The 24,035-nt window shown below is 42.9% G+C and overlaps 1 protein-coding gene across 4 annotated transcripts in view; it reads left to right on the forward strand.

The window, feature by feature from the left end:
* The window catches only part of LOC123362237 (norrin cystine knot growth factor NDP), a 44,458-nt gene extending 29,947 nt beyond the window's left edge, over window positions 1-14,511 (forward strand). For 3 of the 4 annotated variants that reach the window (XM_045002650.1, XM_045002648.1, XM_045002649.1), the window contains 2 exons: window positions 832-1,187; window positions 9,979-14,511. In XM_045002650.1, coding sequence (XP_044858585.1) covers window positions 1,014-1,187; window positions 9,979-10,206 — 402 coding nt within the window. In that variant the 5' untranslated portion in view covers window positions 832-1,013 and the 3' untranslated portion in view covers window positions 10,207-14,511. Of the gene's footprint in view, window positions 1-784; window positions 1,188-9,978 lie in introns of all 4 variants that reach the window. The other variant, XM_045002651.1, reaches the window with a different exon arrangement.
* The last annotated feature ends 9,524 nt before the right edge of the window (window positions 14,512-24,035 follow it).

The following is a 24,035-nucleotide window of genomic DNA, read 5'->3' on the forward strand; positions in this document are numbered from 1 at the left end:
GCTGGCTTGGGCTAAGGGACTGTTTAATTGTGGTGTAGATGCTTGGGCTCAGGCTGGAGCATGGGCTCTGGGACCCTCCCTTCTTAGAGCCCTCAGCAGGGGAGGGTCCCAGGGTCTGGGATCCACCCTGACCCTGAACATCTACACCACAATTAAACAGCCCTTAGCCCGAGCCCTGTGAGCCAGAGCCAGCTGGCATGGGCCAGTCAGGGGTTTTAATTGCAGTGTAGACACACCCTTAGGGCACACCGCTAATATACCTCAGCTTTGACCTGCAATATCCCTTCCATTCCAGTCCCAGGCCTCTCTTGAATAAAGACTGACAGTTATGCCAAATTGTGTGATGGCTTGTTGATGTGGATGTATGACCACTAGAGACTGGGATGAGACCGCCAAATACATTTTCACACGCTACCTGAGCCAGAATTTCCATCTTTTAATGCAGAAGATAGTTTATTTTAGTTCCTTGAAATATGCCCTTCAGCATTTTAAGTGAAGGCAGGCTCTTTCATTTGCAGAAATCCTAAATTGTGTTACAAATCATCAGTACTAAAGTGAACCCATTATAAAGTAAAAAGCGCTGGCATTACAGCACTTGTGATCATGGAAGTTAATATCATCATTATTAAAATGATAGAGAAGTGCTTAAAGTAACAAGGCCTTGACCTTTTTCTTCATAATCTTGTATACTGTACCTACAGTGAAAATGATGTTCACTCAGTGACAAATATTTTGGTTAACAGAAATCCCCTGAGCCTTATTTATGTCTGTTTTTATCTTGCAGGCTTTTTTGGGGGGTCAGGACTGTAATTTATGTTGTTTTTGTTCCAGCCATGGAGAAGATTCTTTGATGGATTACAACCTCAACAAAACGCCAACTTAAAAAGAACAATGACAACCAAGAGACTTAAACCAGGTTTTTCATCTTCCTTGAAAGGAACTGAGTCCCAGTATTTAGAGTTTTTTTAATACTCTACCTCCCTCTGCTGTTATTACTGAGAAGTTCTTCAGCAATGGGAAATCATGTACTAGCAGCTTCGATTTCCATGCTCTCCCTTCTTGCAATAATGGGAGACACAGACAGTAAAACGGACAGTTCGTTCATGATTGACTCAGACCCAGGTCGCTGTATGAGGCATCATTATGTTGATTCCATCAGTCATCCATTGTACAAGTGTAACTCAAAGGTAAGTACCTATTTAAAAAAATGATACCAGGACTTTGTTATCAAGAATATTTCTGAAACCAACTAATAATAATAATTATTCTGATGTGAAATATTAGTACCAAAAAACAGAGCAGGAAGCTGAATGCTTAGATCAGAGGTTTTGTGCTTTCTCAACAGCATAGTATGTGAATTTGTGAACAATAGTTATCAGATTCATTTTTAAAAGGAGCAAGATTAAAGCTGAGTTGCTTGTACAATGCTCCTAAGGTTGGAATCTCAGATCACCTTTCAACTTTCTCCCTCAGTGTTTAGGCTTACTCAGAGTGAATATTTGATTCCAAAGAAATGAGAAGAAATGGTGATATGTAGACAGGTACCTGAGCCACAGATTTCACATCCAGATCTGAATTGTCCTGTGGTGTTGGGACTGTACCTGGAAACTTCCTTGGGAGATCTCAAAGTGCTTTATCATGGAAGGCAGTATCATTATCCCCATTTTATAGATCGGGAAACTGAGGCACGGAGCAGTGATGTGACTTGCCCAAAGTCATACAGCAGGCTGCTAGCAGAGCCAGGAATAGAATCCAGGTCTCTTGAGTCCATGTCCAGTACACTGACCACTAGCTAACACTTCTCAGGATTTTGATACAACCCATTAAAGGGAGGGGTCTAGCTGTGAAGGTCAAATCATCACAATCCAAACTTCCTATAAACTCGGATCCAGTTTTGGTTTGGGCCAAGCTCAGTTAATATGGGTCGCATAAGACATGCACTTTGACTGGCTATGCTTGAGGTAAAGAATTAAGCTATACAAAAGTAATGAAAAAGAGTCTGAAAAACTTCTCAACATTTTTTACTATTTAGTTTCTAGTGATTTTTCACCTGTCAATATTGCTTTTCCACCAAATTTCAGCTGGATCACGGGGGAGGGATAGTTCAGTGGTTTGAGCATTGGTCTGCTAAACCCACGGTTGTGAGTTCAATCCTTGAGGGGGCCATGTAGGGATCTGGGGCAAAAATCAGTAGTTGGTCCTCCTAGTGAAGGCAGGGGGATGGACTTGATGACCTTTCAAGGTCCCTTCCAGTTCTAGGAGATAGGTATATCACCTTTTTTTTTTTTTTACTTTTGGCTTGGGCTGTTTTGCATTTGCTCATGTTTCTATCTTTCATTTGAAATTTCAAGCTTGGAAAACTTTGAGCCAAAGTGTTATATTAGCCTCTGTAAATAGTCTACAGTAGCTTCTGACATGAATTATAAATGAGGCAAGAAGGAAGACATAGAGTGAGAGACCCATTACTGATCCCTTTCTTTTCCTTTGAAAAAGTTAGACCAGTGTGCATTCAAACATGTGGTCAATGGTCTGGCCATTAGAACTGTGTGAATAACTGATTTTTTTGATTCACTGACTGAACCAAAACATTGGGAGTAGGGGGAGGGGAATAATTGTGTCAAAAGAAATGTTTCATTGTGTTTTTGAGGCTTTTAAACCTTTTTTAAAAAAATAAAATAGCCGTAAAATTCAAAACAAGAAGTCATTTTGAATAAAACAACTGAAACATCATGTTGAAAATGTCAGTGTTTAATTTTTTTCAGAATTGTTGTTCATTTTTCAGCTGAAACAAGTTAGCGAATTCCACACAAACTCACAAAATGTTTAGATTGACCCAGATCTACAATTTTTGGCAAAAAAATTGTCCAAAAATTTTCACCCAGCTCTGCTGACCACCCCGCTCTCTGTTGGCTGCTGGAATGGCCTCCTCCGCTCCCAGATCAACAAAAGAGAACAATGAATGCCAGCGCTGAGTAGGTGCCCTTCAAGCTCTCCTCTCAGTGAGTTCCCATAAACGCCCACAGTTGCTAATGAATAACAAAGGGTTGCTCTATTAGGGCTGCCAGAAATACAAAGTGCAATTCAAGTTACAAACAAAAGATGATAAACACAACAGGTCCCAACTCAGCCTGTACGGCAAGTCAGCACAGGAATACAAAGGTGGGGCTCCCCAGGTCTAGTGCTGGGGATATTCAGATCAGGCTATCCTTCTCCTGGAGGCAATCACATGCTGGCCTGCAGATCCCCCAGACAGAGTCTAGTCCTTTCATCAGGCCTGTCCCTGTGTCTCCTATCCACCAGCCACAGCTTCGGTCCCTCATAGCCAGGCTGTCAGCCCTTCAGCACCTAAAATGCCCAGCCTTAGCCATAGCTCCTAGGCTGCTGCTCCTGACTGCCTACTGGTCCTGCTCACTCACAGCCTTTAGTTCCCTCCTGAGCCATGTCCCTTCTGGCAGTACTTCCCTTTCCTGTGCTGCAGGGATTTTGGAGCCTGCTGGGAATTAACACAATTGCCAGTAAGGAGCCAGCAGTTTTCATTATATTATTGTTTGGGTGTCTCTCTCTAGTAATAATTGGAGATATACCAATCTCCTAGAACTGGAAGGGACCTTGAAAGGTCATTGAGTCCAGCCCCCTGCCTTCACTAGCAGGACCAATTTTTGCCCCAGATCCTTAAGTGGCCCCCCTCACGGATTGAACTCACAACCCTGGTTTAGCAGGCCAATGCTCAAACCACTGAGCTATCCCTCCCCCCCTGCTGTGCCCTTACCCTGTAGGTATCCTGGATTGGAATGTATGAGTTTCATAATGTTGCCAACTTTTGCAATTTTATCACGAGTCTTGCAATATTTGATGTTTTTCTTAATCCCCAATCTTGAAGATGAGAGACTGCATGAAAATCTCTGCTTTCACTTAAAAGCAAAAATTTCTAGTCTTCCAGGTGGCAGAGAAAAGCCAATGTGAAGTGAGTATACTGTAAAGACTCAGAAATCAAAAGGCAAATTAAAAAATAATCATGATTTTTAAGCCAATGGCATGATTTCTTTGGGAGGAGGTGGGGCTGTGACTCATGATTTTTCAATTTTTGAGGTTGGCAATACTGATTTCAGTCCAAGATCTTGCAAAATTTCTCTTATTTCTGTGATTGTAAATGGAATGTGTTCACGCTAAATCCTTAGGTATACCATCCCTTTTAATTGGGTTTATGGTCATTGGGATGATGTAGTGCTGCTTTCTTCTGGCCTCATTAATAGATTTATTATTTAACTATTAATAGAGTTGCGGGGACTATTTTGGTATAAAAAGGTTTTCTGATGAAAAATGAGTCTTCAAAAACAGAACTTCTTGTGGAACAATTGGTGACATCTTTGAAATTTTTCATTTTGCAAAAGCTTCCGTGACATCTTAATCTATTTTTAATCAAAATTTTGTTTGAAATCTGTAAGTTCCATAATAATTTTGAAAATGGTTTTGTTAAACATTTGAATGTAAAAGTTTCTATAAAAATCTTGTGGGAACTTTCATATAAACTGGAAAGTGGGTCCATTTCAAACCCTGCAAAATGGAAAAAAATTGAAAATTTCCTATGGAACAGTTTTTCAACCAGCTCATATTGTTAAGATCTTGTAGATCCAGGACATTGCTTCTGTGAGAGTGACTATTCTGAAGCTACCATACACTACTAGCACAATATTAGATTCCCTTATGCAGTTTGGCCTCAGAATCTGTCTTAAAATATGGTCTGATAAAATATTAATTTGAAATATATAGGCATGGTATGTTCTTTATATATAGTGTAGAAACACTGAGTTTCTGTTGTATTATCTATGTGTTTTTTGTGTGTTGTTACCCCTTGTACTGTTTCTGTGTAGAACACAGACTGATAATCTATTTCAACCATAGATTTGTGTCCTTTTTTCTGTGATGGGTTTGTTCCACTGCACACCCACTTTTCTACACAGTTCTGCTAATGGGCCTATTTCCTGATCTGTGTTGTTCCTGCTACTGCATCATAAAATCATCAAAATTAGAGATGGAAAATCCCTATTAGGTTTTCTTGTCCATTCTGGGCTAATGAAGGATTATGCCCTAAAATATATCAAGTGCTTTGTTTTCGCCTTCGAGGCTGCCAATTGGGTCCACTTGGAAGGTGTTTCTGTGACATTTAATATGTCCATTGAATGCAATTCGGTTGATCAAATCCCATTCACTTGTGACCTCAACTGGATGTTGAACACAGGCCTCAGGACTGAGAAACTAACATAGTAATACACTATATACAGTATGTAGAAGACACACCAAGAAGAGACACTAGAAGGTAATTCAACCCTAAAAGACAATGTTCTTCTACCTTGACCTAAAGCAAAACATTTGTTTCAGCTCATAATGAATTGAATTCCCTGACCAGTCTTAGATTCCATCTTTCCTCTGCCACCAAGACTCATTGGACCCTAAGGCACTGAATCCCCAATGCCTCATGAATCAGTACCTCCTGAATTACATTACTGTCATAAGGCACTCTTTCTGGATGTGCCAAAAGAGTGCTACAAAAGACATCTGAGAATGATGAGGCCAGGCTGGATAGAGGCATACTGTAAGAGGAGTTTTTAGTATATGTTTAAGATAATAGTGGTAGTGGAAAAAGATCCCATGAGATTTGCAGTAATTCCAGCTCGATGCCAGGCCAGAAGTACTACAGATATAAAATTAGGACAGCATGTCCACTTTCAGCATGTCCACTTTCAGACCCAGCCAGTCACGGGAAATGTGCAAATGAGAAATACTACCACTAATAAAAGCTTGAATTCCCAAAAGGATATGGTTTGAGTTAGGGAAACGCTCTAGGCCCATTTGTAATTATCTCTGAACGTGTTATAAGAACTACTCCCGCTCCTTTACCCAACCTTCAGAATAGTTGAGTCCTGCTGACTGTAAATTAGGGTGGAGTTTTTGCTTAGCTGATTCAATCCCAGTACAGAGGGGCAATCATGATCCTCCCTGTCATTCCTGTATTGCATTAGGAAGGTGGTACCGTACTTCCTAGGGTGACCAGACGTCCTGTTTTTAAAGGGACAGTCCCGTATTTAAGCCCTCCTGCAGGTGTCCTGACTTTTTCTGAAAAAGTGGCAAATTGTCCCGTATTTTCTGTCTCCCACCCCCAGTCAGTACTCCCGTCTCACCAACTGCCTGTCCACCAGCGGAGTATGGGGGAGGGGTCCAGTGGACATCGATGAGGGTGGGTATGCAAGGCTGGTGGTGGGGCAAAGATGCAGCAGGATGGCCACTCCCCCTGCTGGTCCATCAGTGCAGTACCTCTGTGTGGCAGTTTTTGGCCAGCTGGGCCCTCCCTCATCCCGTTTCTGGCTGGCACTGGCTGCGCGCTGCGAGCTGTGCTGGTTGGTGAGTGCAGGCAGGCACCAGGTAGCAGCCATTTACGGGTTGCCTCTGCTGCCCACCCATTGGCCCTTTATGTGCTTCCCTTCTCGCTGTCCTCTCCCTGCTTTGCCCCTTCACCCCCCACCCAGCCCTGCTGCTCCTCCATATCCCCCCACCCCCACCGCGGCAGGGCACATCCCACTCCCAGCCCCCGGTTAGAGCGCTCAGCTTGCTGCCACCCTGGCCGGCAGGCTCCTTCCTTCCCCCACTGCCTCTGGCTGGGCTGGTGCCCCAGGAAAGCCCAAGACCCTCTGGCCCAGGGCTCTGGCCAGGAGGAGCCGAGCCCTGCATGGACCAAAGCCCCGCACAGTGCTGGCATGGGGAAGCCTCTGCACCCCTCAGCTAAGCTCTGGAGTGGTGGTGGTGGGGGGGGGGAGCGATTTCCAGCCTGTTCATGTCCCAAACCTGCAGGCTCCACACCAGCCCCTGGGGCAGGAGTTTAGCACCTCACCCCCCCACCCCCACCCTGGGTCCTGCCCCCAGGGAGCGCAGGGCTGTGCCATTCCCTAGGCCCCCTCCCCTGCTGAGCCACTTCTCTGGCCGGGTTCCTTAAAGCCCCTGCAGTCAGATTCCCTGGGTCCTGGTGCACAATTCATCCTTAGGGCTTAACCCCTTCCTGCCCACACTGCCGCTGGAGGCGGCTGGGTTATGTTGTGGCCAGCAGCAGCCTGGAGGTGTTAGCTGCCTTTTGACACTGTGAAGGCAGGACGGGACAAGCTGCTTCCAGACACACAGAGGGTGGGAGTGGGGGTGGGGGGAGGGGGAAGAGATGAGCTCTGCAAAGATACATGCTAGGTCATCCCTTCCCCCGGCCTTCCTCCCCTGCAGCTGGAAGCAGCTCCCATCCCTTCCCTCCTGCACAGTGCTGAAAGGCTGCTGCTGGCCACGCTCAGGTATGAACCCTGGCAGAAATCTGGAGGGGGCGGGGGGCATATGACCCTGCATGCCCACCACGTGTTGCCTCAGGAAGACATGGCACCAGGTACCAGGAGAGGCGGGTCCATCCAGGGGGCCCAGCCATGTATGGACGGCGGAGAGCATCAGGCAGGGAGGGTCAAGTTGGTCGATCACCGCCCCCTTCCCCTGGGTAAGAGAGGTGTATGGGAGTGTGTGTGTGTCTCCTCTCCCCTTGTGTACGTGTGGGGGTAGGTGTGTGTGTGTGTGTCAGTCACCCCTCCCCATGTGAACCCTAAAACCTTAAAGATAAGAAGGTAAATAAAAATACAACTACACAGTATTTCTTTTTAACAGGCTCAGTCAACTTGATGTTAATTTGAATGTTTGTACTGTATAGTTCTGATTGATTGCCATTGAACTCACTTGAATATGAGTAATTTTACCTGGTGTCCCATGTTCAGCATAGAAAAATATGGTCACCCTATACTTCTGGAATAGCATGACAATATGACATGTACATGGTTTTGTAGGGGAGGAGGAGAACTCACACTTGGATATTGGGTTATAAAATACCCATACATTTCTACTATATATACACACTTACTCTATTAGTGCACTATGCCATCATAGCATTACTAATTATTTAATGGAGTAATCTCTATTTCACTATTGTATACATTGCAATAAACAGCTGCGGCAATTGATTACATGGCAAAGCAAAGCTTTTAAAGTACATGCTATTTCCAGCTCATTTGCACACCTGCCAAAATATACTGGTGATGTTTGGGATTTATGAGGAGGAGGTTAAATTACAGGTTAGTCCAGGAGTTTAAAAGGCCATCTAAATGTGAATTCTGACTACTTTTTTTCCCTACAAAGTTTATGATTCCCATGATGCAGTGCCACTCTTAAAGTTTACATTGTAACCTATAAATAGGGGCTGTAAGGAAAAAACATAGTTTTAAAAATTACCATGCACTAGAAAGCCTATCTTCCCATTGATACCTGAGCAAAATTTTGCAATTATATGATCTTCAAAGAATGTGATGCTTTGTTTTAAAATCACTATGTTAAATTTATTAGACTAACTAAACAATTACAATGCAGTTTTATTGCAAAAAAGTGTCTTTTTTGTGGAAGACTAGTATTAGTGTCAGCTCTGAATAGATTTCTTGCTGGCACATAAAAAATTCTGCTTTGCAGTTGTGTAATATTTATCCTGTCCCCAGTTAAGTTTCCCAGTTCCATTGTTTTCTGCTGCTTCTGGCGACACCTGCAGGTTTAGGCAGAGAGTAGTGAGATTAAAGGGGTTTTTTTTAGCACAGTGGAGCCAAAAATGTATAAACATTCCAGTGCTAAGAACACCATCATTTGCAGGTATTCTTCACCGCATGGTAATGTATCCCATGACGGATCATGTAACATTTCAGTTGAGATGCTTTTCTATTAATCTTTGAAAAAGAATTCTTGCAATCAGATAAAAGACATAGTGGCATTCTCAGGATTCTGTGGGAAAAATTAAAGTTAAAATGTTAATTGAAGAAGGTTCAGAAAAAGAGCAACAAGAATGAATAAGTAATTGGAAAATATGCCTCAGGGAACTCAATCTATTTAGTATCAAAGAGAATGTTAGGGAGTGATTTTATTGCAATCTATAAAAACCTACGTGGGAAACAGATATTTGATAACAGAAGGCTCTTCAGTCTAGCAGAGAAAGGTATAACACAGTCTGGTGGCTGGAAGTTGGAGCTAGACAAAGGTAGGAATTTTGGGGAAGTTCAATGGCTTGTGTTACACAGGTGATCAGACTAGATGATCACAGTGGTCCCTTCTGGACTTGGAATCTATGAATCTGTCTTGGCTAACTAAAGTTTGCTGATCTAGTTTGAAACACCTCATGTAGGCATAGCAAATTACCAGCAGTAAAATCATGCTGGTTGGCCATGGTGTAGCTTTAAAGTTGTTAAATACTGACTGTGTCTAAATGAACTGTTAGCCACTGTGGTTTAAAATAACCCTTAACTCGAGTTAGCTAACACGGTTTTAAAAAGCACCCTTTTTTTTGTCCTTTAGACAGGGCCTAACACAGTTTCTACTCTTCTCCACAGCTGGACAGCAGATTGTTTGGAAGGGAAATAAATGGGTAATCACCATGGAAGCTCTTTAGTTCTTTCCAGGTCTGTAATACGTCTTCATCTATTCACAGTTCATTCAGTGGAAGAAGAGACAGACCAGTGGGCCTTTAATATTGTTAGAAAAAGTCAGTGATAAGCTTTCAAACCCAGCAAAGAGTTTATATTGGTTTATATTTTCATTACATTATATCTTCATTACATTATATTGATTTACCTCTTTAAGGTGATCCTTGCAAAGAAAAGGTCTAGAAACTTACTTTAAAAAATAAGAAAGTTGAGATTCTTCTTTATACAACTTAACATTGAACAATCTGGACTGGGCACAATCCATTATTACTGTTATGCATCATACTAGACAGTCAAGAGCCACTACCATGTGTTTCCCAGTTAATCCTGAGACACTTAAATTCAATTACATTTGAATGAACTCCATGTCTGTATTCCTTGGCCACCCACTTACATAGATGGGGTGTGCGTATGTTTCTTAACCCTTCTCTGTTCTATCTTGCAGATGGTGCTGCTGGCTCGTTGCGAGGGACGCTGCAGTCAGATATCACGCTCTGAGCCGATGGTCTCCTTCAGCACAGTCCTAAAACAACCATTCCGTTCTACCTGCCACTGTTGCCGGCCCCAGACCTCCAAGCTAAAAGCAATGAGGTTGCGCTGCTCAGGTGGCATGAGGCTCACTGCTACCTACCGCTACATCCTATCCTGCCATTGTGAAGAGTGCAACTCCTAGGGGGGACACCAGTTGCAATGAGGAGAGGCGGGACACTGCTCCCAGAAAGCAACCCCAGCCACTGAGAACTCACCAGCACGCTATTAAAGTATTCCTACTACCAGGGCTCATCAAGCTGGGTTGGATCTGAGAGGTAGAAAACGAAAGACACTGAGACCCTGGATTGTGCTGATTGTGAAAACAAAGACATCCATCTGCTGGTCTGTGCTGAAGACAAAACCCTGGAGACATGAACCCTTTTTTCCCCCTGAAAGGATACTTTGGGGGGTATATTTTCAGGCTCAGCCTTTCTTCTGCTCTGAATAAGGACTGATGGGCGTTTTATTTTTTTTGCCGATGAACAATAAAGACACACAGAGAGAACAACGGGGGTCCATCAGCTGGAGATACTATATTCTACAAGAGTTGACATTGGGAAGCAGGATGGCTCCATTCCTGCATACGACTGCTTATTGTGTCATTTTATTATATTGCCTTTCAAAATGAACTGCGTTGATGGTAGGGGATATATGTTACTTGATCTGGCAGACAAGTTCTGGAGAATTTTAACTGTGGTTTAGCTGAAATTACAAATAAATAATTGAAAAGTGAACTGGATAGCGAACGAAGCATGGGAATTGTCCAGCTCTAAATGGTTCAAATGATTATTTGTAGTCGATTGCATCACAACTTGGTGTCTGAGTGACATTTAGAAAGAAAAAGGTCATGCAGTTCATTCTTTCTCCTTTAATATCCTGGGGGTGATCATTACAGGCAGACTGTAGCTGTCACAAAATGCACTAATTAAAAACTAGAAACTAAGCACCAGTTTACAATTTAAAAATGGAGCCTCTTAAACTGAATCTCTTCTTAAACTGGGCTGGCCTCAGGAGGAACAGATCCCAGAGCTGCCAGAATAATAACAATATGTAGGAATACTTTTTATCCATAGATCTCAAAGTACTTCATCCAAAGTGAGTATCATATCCCCGTTTTAAAGATAAAAAATCTGAGGCACAAGGGAGTTAATTGATCTGCCTACAACAAGGCCATGGCAGAGCCTGAATCCCAGTTGTGTACTAATTCTTGGATCATGCTGCTTCTCTGCAAGGGAGGTTCTGACCACCAGTTGCCTTCCCCTCTAGGACCACTATTGTACAAGGAAATAGGCCTAGCCCATGAGTTACAGAGGTTGCCTGGCATGCAAACAGAGGTGATGTGGGGGGCAGGGAGGGGTCGGGTCACATGGCCCCCCAATTTGCTGCTTGGCTTGTACTGAGCATGCTTACATGGACTGAGCATGCTCAGTAACATACGCTGAAGCCACTGCCCTCAATGTACACCCCCGTCCCCCCTCCCCCCACTATTGGAAGTCCGTTGTCTCTGCAAAGTTTCAAAAAACGGTGCCCCTAAGTGGCAGATTACTTTATTTGTAGTTAAAGCTGGCTCTACTCTTAAACAGTTAGCTTTTGGGAGGGTCAGTTGAACAATAAATACCTATAGCCTTCCACAACATGGAAACTATGTAAATTTATTTGGATCTTGGATCCTATTAATGGCGATATACTGAGTAGGATAGTCAACCTGCTACAGAATCTCTTCCCTGCACCCAGATCAACCTAAACAGGTGTTCCATGTGAGATAGTCAAAGCCAAAGAAGTAGAGAGCTCATGGAAGCTTCTTCCATGGCTCATAATGCCAGATTCAGTCCAGCTTCAAATCAGCACTGACACCCACCTGGAATCTGGCTAAAGTCCAATAGTTACTCCAGCAGTAATCTGAACGTCATTGCACAATGATGTATAGGAGGGGCAGAGGATGGGGTTGGGAGTGGGTAGTCAAATCCAGAATGCAGCCCATCTGTTGTATGCCATCTAATCTGTCTTGAACAATTGCCATATAAAGCAACCAGGCTTTTGACAGTTACATCACAGGGAATCCCTTGAGCATGCTCAAGGAGTCCCCAACGACTTTCTCTAATATAAAGAAACAGATTAAGTGGCCTGAAATTGGGAAGTGAGCATTTCCATGGCTTATATATGCATTACTGTGGTCGACCAGGCAGAGCCAATGTCCTTGACCATTACTGCCCCAGGAGTACTATGGGAAGTAGCGACAAGTAGCAGGCATATACTCAGCTGAATTATGGAGCAGGATATAAATCAGTAAAAGTAGAAAATGACTGGGGCCAAATGTACACAGACACTTGTAGATATTAGTGATAGATAGGTGGTATAGACTGAAAAGGGTAGCCCCTGTCTGCTGGAGAGTATCTTGTCATTGATGGCCAGTTTTAAATAAGAACTCATAAAGCTGTGGATGAAGAGTGAATCAAATTGTTATGAGCTATGTAGCTCATAGTCAAATGCCAGGACCACGACTGAAGGACCACGATGAGATCATTGGATTAGATGGATTCATTATTTCATTCTGATGGTGATTCTTTTCATATCTGTTGAATGGTTTGAACATGACATAAGTGTGTGTACTGAGCATTATCACTTAACTAGTTTGTACAAGACCACCACCCCCACCCCCACCCAAAGGAACATTTTTGTGTGTCTTTTTGTCTGTCCAAGCTTCATTATCTAAAATTCTTCATTATCCACAACAGGATCGTGTCTCCATATTAATTATATAGAAAATTCCCCTGATTATCTGAACCATTAATAATCTAAAATTATAGTGGTTGCCCTAATACATTTTCAGTTTTATCTTTGATAACTACATACTATTACCTCAAAATATACAAAGTATCCTGTACTTAGGATAGAGAATTCTGCATGAGCTGAAGTCATATTTAGTTATCAAAGGTATTGGAAACATTTTAAGGGTAACTGCTGGTATTCAGTGTCTCTCCCCTTTTCCCCACCACATGACATCAAGGGGCAGAGCCTTAGCTCCACTGAAGTCACTAGAGCGCTGACAATTTACATAGGCTAAGGATCTGCTGCTTGAAGCTTTTACTGTACAGTAGCCAATGTCTCAAGCTAGACAGTACTCAATTGATGAATAATACCAAACTGAACAACTCATTGGTTGTGCTGTTGCTCTCCCTCTCTTTGATAAGAAGAGAGGGGGGATTTAAAGAAAGACTTTCACACCAGAGCCAACTTAGAAAAAAGAGAATATTTATAGTGAGAGAAAAACTTGGGATACATTTATTCCTGTGTCCCTTTTCCATCACAATGCAAGAGCTATTATTGTGACAATAGGTCTCCTAGAAGATATTTGTGTTTTAACAAAAGCTTTCTCTCACACCCAAGATTCCTTCCCCTTCTCTTGATACTATAGTGACGTCATCTCCTTGTAACCTCAAAATCTGTTGCCAGGCAAATATATGTGATGTCAATTCAACTTGTTTTTACTTAATTATAGGGTCAAATAAATATAATAGAGTTGGGACATGAAGGTGTCAACCCTATTTGCAAACAAGTTGAATTGGTAAATAACAAACTCTGAGCCAAATCTTTAAGTTCTTACTTGGTTTTTGCTTAGCCCTTCCTCAGGTAAAACTCGTATTGACTTCAGAAGATAAGGACCGAAGGCCCAGTTTTCATGTAGCATGGGAATTGTCCAGCCCTAGACAGTTGACATGATTATTAGTAGTGGACTTCATGACAGCTCAGTGGCTGAATGATGTTTAGAAAGAAAAAGCTCATGCAGTTCATTTTTCCTCCTCTAACATCCCTGGGGGTTATCACTACAGCCAGACTGTAGCTGTCACTAAATGAGTGTCTAAAATTTAGCACCTAAATCCATATTTTGACACCTATATATCCATTTTAGGCAACTAAACAAAGTACATACATTATCAGTTATGTGCAACAATATGGATTCAAGTGCCCCATGTAGAACAACACAGGACCACAGGATTTTACTCATTGTGCGAGAAAATATGAAAATTAAATGACTTTGTTTCCTTTAGCCTGAGATTGTACTTGATACATATCTGATATGTTCTGAAGGTCTGACTACATTCTAAGTACCTCTGTAATAATGTTGTTCCTTGAGAACAGAAAGGGATAATTGTCTAGATAATGCTGAGGAGCGGGTTCTTTGCCATAGTGTCCTCTCCTCAGCATCTGAATTTGTGTGTCTGTGTGGTTTTTCTTTTTCCACTGAGGTTTACCCTTCCTGAAGAAGGATCCACCACACTTGCAGAATGGGCAGCTTCCGCCAAGAACATTCTGTGGTTTGCCCAACAGGTGATGCTCCTACAACCAAAGGCCACCATCACCTCTCCCTGCTTTCCTGTCTCATCCTCCCCTTTCTTCCTTTCTCTTCATCATGTTCCTAATGTGTGGGCCACAAAATCAGACCCCCAATAATCTCTTCTGTATCCACATCTCCCATCTCCTACAGCATCATGCTACCCAATTAGTTTACTTTTTAAAACCATATACTATCGCATCAGCAGTGCTATAGTTCAATTTGAATTGGGTTAATTGCATTAAAATGATTTACTAATGGAGCCCAGACAGAGAAAGACACAAACTCGGCGCATAGAAAAGAACTATAATGAAGAGCTTCATCGGGATTGTTTATGTGTAAGAAGTATGTTATAAGCTAATGTTGTATATCGGAGACCTCATTAGGAAGAAGTTGTGATGTGCCAGAATAAAAAGACCATAATCTAGCATACATTGAGTACTAAGGTCCCACTTCAGTGGGACCACTCGTGTGCTTAAAGTCACATGCATGTGTAAGTGCTTTTGCTGGGTCAGTCCCTATATAAATAATAACAATTAGCTTAAGAGCTCACTGTTTTCCTGAAGATGTCCACAGGGACATTAATTACGCTTTCCCTTGGCTTGTGAGCATGGAGAACTTTTATAGATAAGAGACCCTGAGCCTGGCTGTCTCTGCTTGGCATAATCAAGTGCTTTAGTCAGCTGTTTGTACAATGCTAAGTACAATAAAGGGGCCTGATATGAAGTTCATTGACATTAAGGGGAATCCATTGTCTTTGAGGGGCTTCAGATCAAGTCCTAAATGAGCGCTTTTTACTATCCATTAAATAACAAATTAAAACATTTTATAATCTCAGAGACAAGTGTGCGACAGGGCAACTCTAGCAGATTTGCACTGACACACAGACCAAGCTGTATAATTTGCAGTTAAATGTGTTTTTGTGAACAGGCAAGAAGAATACAAAATAAAAGTTACTGCAGCAGTGGAATATTCTGATCTCCTGCTCTTCTGTGTGTCTTTCTTCAGTGCTGCTTCTGCTTTTTAGCATCTGATTTGGGAAGAAGAGCTATTTAGAATGGTGGTGTGTCCTTTTCTGGGAGGTGAGGTGTACTTCAGTGCCGTTTTCCTATGCTACTAAAGTCAATGGAAGGTTTGCAATGGCGTTTGAGAGGAATGGGATTAGGCCCTAAAGAAAAGAGAGCTCTGAAGACAGTACTCCAGAGTTCAAGGGTCTTGTTGGTGGGAATAAGCATTCCTATTGGGGCTTCACAGAGAAATCCATCTTCCAGAAATACCAACGTTGATAAACAGACCATTCTGGAACATTGTGAGGAATCTAAAAGGGATATCAAAGAAACACCATGAATTTTTTACCTGTGACAAAAATCAATCCCTCCTTTAGCCAGCTGACCAAAATTAACCAATAACAACATTGCTCATTTTAAAAAAATATAAAACTCTCTGAGTAATTTACTAACCAGGGCATCATTTGTTAGGGGATTCAGGGGGCAGTTGCCCCCTCAACTTTCATAGGTCTATTTGCTTCCTTATGTCTTCCGTTTCCCTCCAGCCCCAGCTTTGCAGGGTATAACATAATCACATAGAATGTTCTATATGCTGACACAACTTTGCCTCCCACTAGAATTTTTCTGAAATGATGCCCCTGTTTACAAATATTCTTCTTCTAGGAAGAGTTAAAGCGCTAGTCTATAGATAGATCAGTTTGCCTTTAACTGTAACCACGAGCGCTACATGGATTTTATGATTTTCTAATTTTCCATCAGGACTAGGCTCTTTTCTCTGCACTCTACTTTCAAATAGAAAAAAGCATCTGAAAACATAAAAGCATCCATTCCTTTCATATGAAAGCAATATGAGGTTTTCAATATTGTAATTTTGCAGGGGTAGTAAGATTCTTAAGAACAATTAGCCTCAGTTTGCTGCTTTATTTAGAAGCAATTTGGTAACATTAAAAATGAGACTTAATATATATAATATTGTATTTATTAGATGGTTGAGTCTTTTTTTTTTTTGAGGCATCTCCCTGCAGCCTCACAACTGTCACTCCCTCTGAGCTCTATCAATGTTTCACTTCAATGACCAGCGGGTGTCCCTGTTGAGCAAGATGAGGCTCAGCTTCTCTGATCTGGGAGCAATGCAGCCGCAGGCAGCTCAAACCCTTTTGGTTTAGGGAGCAAGAGGTTAATGTTGATGCTCATTTGTAAAATACTTAGATCCAAATAAACACAATGCTCTAAATGCTATGGAAAGAGGGATGTTTACATACGCCAATAATGTTAATGAATCTATGTGCATAACACATTTATATGTATATACTGTATTGCTATCTGCCAGATATGTTGCACAGCTACAACATGTGACAATTAAGCAGCTTTTGCAAAAAGAATAACTACACTTTTGTGAGTTATAAATGCTGCATGAACAAAATGACTTGCCATGACCAAAACCACTTGCCAGATTTGGGTCACTTGGAGTTGGCTTTGTGCATAATACTATCTGGTCAGGAGCATCAGTGTTTGGCACTGAGGTTTCAAATATGGGAAAGCTCACGGGCTATAAAGTTTGAATTTCAGAGTTGCCGTAGCAAGATGGCTGCAGCATAATGTACATATACTGGGGTGCAGGAGGGCAGGCCTGAGCACGCAGTGACTGATACGATAGTATTTATTTCAATAAACCAGTAAATGTTTTGTGTGCTCTGTTGACCATTTGTAAAAGTAGAAAACCTGTTTTGTGATTTTTTTTGTGACAGAAGATGTTGGTATGTTGTTATAGACAAAGGAAGGCCTCCAATTATTTTTCAAATATGTTGTTATTTTAGTTTCTCACCGTCTCCTGTGGCTACAGAAGACCAGCAGCTGCAGTTTTTTATTTGGTGGCTCATTGGGTCTGGATTCTGGTCTCACTCATATTGGTTTTACATCACATAACTCCACTGAATTGAATCCAGTTACTTCTGATGTACACTCGTTTTAGATGAGATTCAAGCTCTTTTTGTGCCCATCAGTGTAGAAGCCATCAGTGTAGAAGCCATTCTTCTGATCAATCTAATTTCAGTAGGGTCCAAATCCGGGCATCCTTGCTCACTTTCACTAGTACCTAACTTATTGACCATTCTCACTGAAAGCAGGTGAGTTATTCAAGAAGCAAGGCATTACTTATTGTGAGAAAAGGAGTTAGACTTTTACCTGTAGCAAGTCTCATGTCTCAAGTGGGAACACTTGCAATCTGTATTTTCTCTAGTCCTCTTCCTTATAGTCAATACACAGATATTTTTGTTTTAATAACTTCAGGATGTTTGCCTGGTTTATTGTCTCTTTAATAAAATTATTTCTCTGGCCATTTGGAAACCGTGCCTCATGTAAACTCTTGTATGATATTAAAAAGTGCAGCTCTTTCCCCATTGACTATAACCATAGGAAGGAAAACATGGCACAAGAGTCGCAGTGATCTCTAATTCCTTTTATTTATTATTAATGGTTGTGTATTTGGGGACAATGAGAGTGTGTTCTATTGAGCATAGAGTATGGGACTTGTCCCAAGAAGATTCCTTAATTAACACTAAGGGCTTATCAAGAGGAACAGTTCCTGTGTTGCAGACTGGGGTTTAAATCTACCTTACACTAGTGTGCTGCATACCAACTGCCCATGTGGATGTGGCTGCCCCACACTAACAGTACCCATTTCAAAGCAGGGTAGATCAAAGTGCACTAGGCAGCTTTTAGTGTGGGGCAGCCGGTTACACATGGATAGTTATTATGTGGTGTAAATTTATACTCCAGCCTGTCCTCCACTAACTGTAAACCTAGACAAGCCCTAACTCAATTAACATTAAGGGCTTGGCTACATGGAGGCATTCAGGGAAGCTAATCTGAATTAACTTTCAAAGTGGATTAGTGAAACCACATTAAACCCCTTTATGGAAGATCCTATTCAGAATTAAAGTGCTCTTAATTTGATTTAGCTTAATTCACCTTGGAACTCTGTGTGGACACTTTTATTTAGATTTAAAGTGGCTTTAACTCGGTTTATCTTAGGGTATGTCTACACTGGCAGAGTTACAGTGCCGGCAGTTACAGCACCGCTCAGAGAGCACTGAAGGGAAAGCACTGTTGTGTGTTCATGCTGTCAGCTGCCTGCGCAATAGCGTGTTCACACTTGTGGCACTTGCAGCAGCATTCAGAGCAGTGCATTCTGGGCAGCTAGCCCACAGAGCATCTCTTCCTTTTCTGATGCTAAGAGTTGTGGGAAGGTGGAAGGGCTCGTGGGCCATCCTGGCAGGGGCGGCTCTCTGTTTTTTGCTGCCTCAAGCACGGCAGTCAGGCAGCCTTCAGTGGCGTTTTTGTGGGAGGTCCACTGGTCACGCAGATTCGGCGGCAGCTCTGTGGGTGATCTGCCGGTCCCGCACCTTCGGCGTACCCACCGCCAAATTGCTGTCGAAACCGCGGGACCAGCGGACCTCCCACAGAAATGCCGCTGAAGGCTGCCTGACTGCCGCCCTCGCAGGGACCGGCAGGCCGCCCCCCGCATCTTACTGCCCCAGGCACACGCTTGCTGCGCTGGTGCCTGGAGCCGCCCCTGCATCCTGGGTCCTGTCCCAAGGCCCCATGATGCATTGCTTCACATCCCAGCAACCTCTGTGCTTCCGTCTGCATTTGGTGCCAGCTTTCAATGGTTTATGTACTGTGCGCTCTGCCTCTTCAGTCTGTAGGAATGGATCCCAAGCTGTTGACCAGTATGTTGCTTGCTCTGACTAACACGTCACAAGTGGCAGTGGAGTTATTCCTTAAACTACAGAGGCAATAGGAGTTCAACATTGATCTTGCCACGTGTAGTAGCTACAACACAAGATTGCTTGTGGCATTCATGAAGGTGCTGACCACAGTAGAACGTCGCTTTTGGGCTCAGGAAACAAGCACTGAGTGGTGGGATCACATTGTGATGCACGTCTGGGATGATAAGCAGTGGCTGCAGAACTTTTGGATGAGGAAAGCCACATTTATGAGACGGTGTGATGAGCTCATCCCCAGCCCTGCAGCACAAGGACACGAGAATGAGAGCTGCCATTGGAGAAGCATGTGGCGATTGCACTGTGGAAGCTGGCTACTGCAGACTGCTACCAATCGGTCGCTAACCAGTTCAGAATGGGAAAGTCAACCGGTGGACTCGTGTTGACGGAAGTGTGTAGGGACATTAATTGCATCCTGCTCTGAAAGACTGTGACTTTAGGCAATGTGCATGACATTGTGGATGGCTTTGCAGAAATGGGCTTCCCTAACTACAGAGGTGCGATAGCTGGCACGCATATTCCAATTCCGGCACCAACCCATCTAGCCACCGAGTATGTTAATCGGAAGTGATATTTCTCTATGGTTCTCCAGGCACTTGTGGATCACCATGGGCATTTCACAGACATTAACGCAGGCTGGTCTGGAAAGGTGTATGATGCACACATCTTTCGGAACACTGGCCTGTTCAAGAAGCTGCAAGCCAGGACTTTCTTCCCTGACCAGAAGATCACCCTAGGGGAAGTCGAAATGCTGTTTCTTTATTTGAGATTCCCTTCTTTCTTGCTCTCCTGTCCTGTGTTGGGGAAATTGCTGCCCAGCCTTCTGCTTATAAAATGTGCAGATGACACGAAGCTGGGAGGAGTTGCAAGTACTTCAGAGGACAGGATTAAAATTCAAAATGATTTTGACAAAGTGGAGAATTAGTCTGAAATTGACAAGATGAAATTCAATAAAGACAAGTGCAAAGGATGTCACTTAAGAAGGGGAAAAAAATCAAACACACAGCTACAAAATGGGGAATAACTGGCTAGGCAGTAATTCTGCAGAAAATATGAGGCCAACAATGTAATGCAGTTGCAAAAAAGCTAATATCATTTTGAGATGTGTTAACAGGACTATCATTTGTAAGACAAGGACAGTAATTGTCCCACGGCACTGGTGAGAACTCAGCTGGAGTATTTGATTCAGTTTTGGGTGCCACCCTTTAAGAAAAATATGAACAAATTGGACAGTGTCCAAGGGAGAGAAACAAAAATGATAGAAAATTTAGAAAAAAGTGAGTATATTTTGGCTTGAGAAAAGATGACTTGGGGGTGGGGGGGCTAATAATAGTTTCCAAATACATTAAGGGCTATTAAAAAGAGGACAATGATAATTTGTTCTCCCTGACTGCTGAAGTTAGGACAAGAAGTTATTGGAGATTTAGGTTAGATATCAGGAACAACTTCCTAGCTCTAAGATAGGTAAGTATTGGAATAAGTCACCAACGGACGTTATAGAATTCCCATCACTGGTGATTTTTAAGAGCAGATTAGACAAACACCTGTCAGGGATGGCATAGGTATGTTTGGTCCTGCCTCAGCACAGGGGGCCAGAGGTGCTGGAACTATGGGTGCTGGGGGCCCTGGGTTGAAGTGGTTTCCATCGTATACAAGATTTACAGTTTGGTTCAATGGCTCCCAGCACCCCCACTATACAAATTGTTCCAGGACCCCTGCAGGTGGCTGGATGAAATGATCACTTCATGTCCCTTCCAGCCCTGTATTTCTATGATTCTGTGATTCATTATAACCCTGGCAGTTTCAAGAAAGATACAAGAGAAAAAAAGACTTGGAGACTCTTAATTTATTCTTGACAATACTTTCAAGCACTGAATGATAATTCTGTAATTCAGACCTTATATTCACAGGTACTATAGAGTTTTGGATCCTCTGGATAATCTGACTTCTGCTGAAACATTTAGAAAACACTCTCTGTTTTTCCCCTCTTAAGGCTAGGCTTGGATTTTAAATTTTAGAGCAACAGAAAAATATCCTGTTTATTGTCAAATGCTGGTTTCCAGCCATGACTTGAGTAACAGCAGCTTGGAGGAAATGGTTTGCAACCTTTCAGCAAGAGGTTAAAAATTTACAGATGGGTTTTAAACTTTAATATTGCTATTGCTTACAGATAAAATAGGTGCATGAATGACAGCCTGACCTTGAGCAGTTCAGAGGTTTTAAAAAAGAAAGCAGTTGGGCAAACATAAAAATCCTTTTGATCTAAGATGCTTTCTGGGATGATGGAGTACAGAAATTCCACATCTGCTTATTTCTGTCTGCATGTAATATGCCCTTCTCCAGGGAATCGGCGCATAATCACAGCCACAGACAATGACATTCCTCCTGTTTGTTCATCCATTTCTGATGAGAACTGAAGAGAACTGGAGTTAACTATGTAGCCTGTAGGTGGTGCTCCTGTATCACTGCATTCTGGGAATAGCAATGCTTCAGTTCATGCTGCACACAGCTCACTTTCTTATCCTCTGCACATAGAGACATCTGGGAATATAGAACCGCTGTCCTTATTTTCACAGTTTGCATTAACTGGAGCACTCCTCATAAACTGAAATATTGTCTCTGTGGAAGGCTGTTTTAATGAGACTTTTGTTCTGAGTTGTAGCATTGACTGTGTGGGGTTTGTGGCATAAATTTGCTAGTGAATTCATCCTGATTAGGCTTTATTGCTCCTAAAGGGTGATACATATTTTGTAGCTTCTGTAGGCAGAGCTTATAGGACATACCCAGGACTCCTTGCATCCATCCAATCCTCCCACAAGCTCCCTATGTGCCACCCTCTCATCCCCCTCTATTTCAGGGACTCCCTACAAGCCCATCACCATCTCCCTCCCTTGCCAAGAGCTCTGTGTGCTCCCTGTTTCCTCCTTCCACTTCATACCAGAGCTGCCCCATACCCACTACCACCCATAGCAGGCTGTCCCTTCTCCCTCTCTGCCAGGGGCGCTATGTGCCCTCCTATTCCTGCTTCACACATCCCAAACCAGAGTCTCCCAATCTTCCCCTCAGGGGATCTGTGTTCCCCCCTATTTTCCCCCCATACCAGGGGTGCTTATTGCCTCCATGCCAGGGTCCCCCATTTTTCTTCTCATGCCAGGGGCTCTGTATGCCCCCCTTTCCCATGTTACCCACCATTTTAAATTCTATTGGGAGGATAAACTTAACTGGGCAGGAAATGCTCTATGAGGGGAGGGGAGGGGTGGGGACTACAGTCTACAAGTAGAAACTCACTGTTCAAACCCCGGCATGTTGTTGTTACTCAGTAAAACAGCCTGTAAAAAAATACCAGTCTAAGTCAGCACTGACCTCTTTGAGACTGGAATCTCAATGGATTTTGACAAGAATTAAGAATGTTATTGTTATATTTTATTCCTACATAGCGCTGTCATGGTCTACACCCTCACTTGAAACTGGGGGGTTTCAAAGTGAGGACCAGCATGTATTCCCCCACCCTAAAATCCTAGGGTAGGCCTCCTTCCCTGCCACCAGTCAGGTTAAAGTGTCTGACACACTGCCTGTCCCCCAAGCTTCCCCTGGGGAACCCAGATTCAAACCCCTTGAATCTCTACACACAGGGAAGCAGCCCACTTCCCCCCTCTCTCTCTCCCCTAGCCACTTTGGAGAGATATACACTGAGTCAAATCCTTGACTCAACACAAAGAGGGACTCACTTCCCCCCTCCCCTTCCCTAGTCCTGGAAAGAGATACCTGATTCAAACTGCTTGAATCAAACCCAGGAGGAACTGTCTCTTCCCCCCTCCCCTTCCCCTGAATTTCCACAAGAGAAGGAATTAACCAAGTCCAAAGAAAAGAAAAGAATTTATTAAGAGAACAAAAAGAAAGTACAGAATCTCTATGAGCCCAAGCTGGACACTCATAGGGTATAACCTTATCAATCTCTGGAGAGAATTCCCCCTCCCCCTTTCTCAGTAAAAGCAATATCAGCAAACAGGAATAAAGCATTTCCTTTAGCAAACACACAATTGCAAATATAGAAATCAAATCATAAGACTAATTTGCCTTTCTAATTAATACTCACTATTAATTAGTAGAAACTACTCCAGGAGAACTTGGAGACATGACTGTCCTCTCTTAGATCCAAAAAGAGTTCTCTGAGCAAAACAGGGAACACAGACAAAGGCTTCCCTCCACAGAGATTTGAAATTCCCCTGTCCCTTGATTGGTCCTCTGGTCAGGTGTTTCTCAGGTTACTGAACTTGTTAACCCTTTCCAGGGAAAAGAGACCTTAACCCTGATCTGTTTATTTATGACAAGCGCCTATAATAAGACGTAGCCAAGAGTTGTACTATGGTATTCAAACCTGTAGAATCCAACTGTCAATGAGAAAAATCAATAGTGTCCCATCCTCTTACGCCAACTGATTTAAAACAGCCATTAATTCAGCAGTGTCCAGGGAAAAGCCTGAGCATGGTCTGACACTTGTCATTCTCTGGCTCAGCTGAACAGTCAGGGAGAGCAAGTTTCAAAAGCAGGAGCCTTACACTGAAAATACCCTGCTACCAGCCGTGGACAGTTGAGATCCATGAAACTACAGCAGAGATGTCTTAGCAGATGTCAGACAGCATGGCAGGATGCTGAGAAAGAAGAGCATGTAGGGCATTAGTGATTGGACATGTACCTGAACTGAGCAGCCAGTCATACAAGACACCATAGCACTGAAGTTATTTTCTGGAATACTCCATGGCACAAAGTCACCAGGGCGATGCTCTGGAACTACTCCCTATGAAGCCAGTCAGGTCTCTGGGGGAGCCTTCTCTCTCTGAGCATA

Source organism: Mauremys mutica, chromosome 1, assembly GCF_020497125.1.
Source record: "Mauremys mutica isolate MM-2020 ecotype Southern chromosome 1, ASM2049712v1, whole genome shotgun sequence".
NCBI lineage: Eukaryota > Metazoa > Chordata > Testudines > Geoemydidae > Mauremys > Mauremys mutica.